Source organism: Octopus bimaculoides, chromosome 7 (genome assembly GCF_001194135.2).
Source record: "Octopus bimaculoides isolate UCB-OBI-ISO-001 chromosome 7, ASM119413v2, whole genome shotgun sequence".
NCBI classification, from domain to species: Eukaryota; Metazoa; Mollusca; class Cephalopoda; order Octopoda; family Octopodidae; genus Octopus; species Octopus bimaculoides.
Window position 1 is genome coordinate 80,148,938 of NC_068987.1, and position 1,537 is coordinate 80,150,474.

The following is a 1,537-nucleotide window of genomic DNA, read 5'->3' on the forward strand; positions in this document are numbered from 1 at the left end:
ATATATATACAGAGAGAGAGAGAGAGATGTTAGGGAGAGAGAGAGAGATGTTAGGGAGAGAGAGAGAGATGTTAGGGAGAGAGAGAGAGATGTTAGGGAGAGAGAGAGAGGAATAAAGTGAAAATAAAGAGACAGAGAGTAGGGAGACAGGGAGTGAGAGATAAAAAGAAGGAGAGGAGTTAAGGTGATAGAGGGAGAGAAATAAAGAGGGAGATGAAGAGAGAAAGATAAAGAGATAGATAAAGTGAGAGAGAGAGCAAGAGAGAGATAAAGAGGGTAAAGAGGGTAAAGAGAGACGGCGAGAGAGAAAAAGAGAGGAAGAGAGAGAGAGGAAGAGAGAGAGAGAGGAAGAGAGAGAGAGGAAGAGAGAGAGAGGAAGAGTGAGAGAGGAAGAGAGAGAGAGGAAGAGAGAGAGAGGAAGAGAGAGAGAGGAAGAGAGAGAGAGGAAGAGAGAGAGAGGAAGAGAGAGAGAGGAAGAGAGAGAGAGGAAGAGAGAGAGAGGAAGAGAGAGAGAGGAAGAGAGAGAGAGGAAGAGGTTAGGGAGATAAGGAGAGAGATACAGAGAGGGAGAGCGATACTGAGAGTGAGAGAGATACAGAGAGGGAGAGAGATACAGAGAGGGAGAGAGGGGGATGGAGATGGGGAGAGAAGGAAAGAACACCAAAACGAGAGAAACATTAAACGTTTGATGTCAAATAATTCCTCCTTGAATCAGCGACACCAAATCCGTGGCACCAGAGCGGTTTTGCCGAAACCTTTCATACCCTGACAAAAGTAGCTAAATTAGTAATACTCACCTCTGCTAATTGATATCCTTCCATAATTATGTTGGCGTTGTAGTTCTGGCACGCTTTGATCTTCATTGTTGGTGTAATGAGAGGCATGATAAGTGTTATTGGGATTCCGAGATCATATCCGTGGTAGGCCAAGGCTATCGCATGATTACCAAGACTTGCAGCAACAACTCCATTTATCCGTTCTTCCTGTCGTGAAACATGGAAAGCCAGAATATTTAAGTGATTCTTCCTAATTTCGCTTTTCGTTGATAACATTTAGGTCGCATGCATACATGTACACACACATACATACATTCATACATACACACATTCATACATACACACATACATACATTCATACATATATTCATACATATATACACACATACATACATAAATGCATGCCTATCCATGTATATATGAGTCTGTGTGCTTCTGTTAAGAAATGTACATGTGTATGTGTGTGAGTATATATATATTTTGTTCGGTTTTTGTAATTGTGAAATTTTTTTGCCATGAACAGTTTGTATTTTTAAACCGAATGTAGTTTTTTCTGGTGTTATATTTATTCCTGAAGATGTGTAAAGAAATTTTGATTTATTAAGTCTCTTAATGAATTCTTTATACTGAAATATACATTGAAGAAGATAAATATGTTCATTTGAATATATACGTTTTTGCGTCGTAACTCCTTTATTATTATTACTATTATTATTATTATTATTATTATTATTATTATTATTATTATTATTATTATATAT

At 37.9% G+C, this 1,537-nt stretch overlaps 1 protein-coding gene across 1 annotated transcript in view; it reads right to left on the reverse strand.

Annotated features, from left to right (window-relative positions):
* LOC106882032 (L-threonine dehydratase catabolic TdcB) overlaps positions 1–1,537 on the reverse strand; it is a 41,979-nt gene that overhangs the window by 33,905 nt on the left and 6,537 nt on the right. Inside the window, exon 5 of the mRNA XM_052969448.1 lies at positions 798–983. Within this exon, the coding sequence (XP_052825408.1) occupies positions 798–983 (186 nt within the window). The remainder of the gene's footprint in view (positions 1–797; positions 984–1,537) is intronic.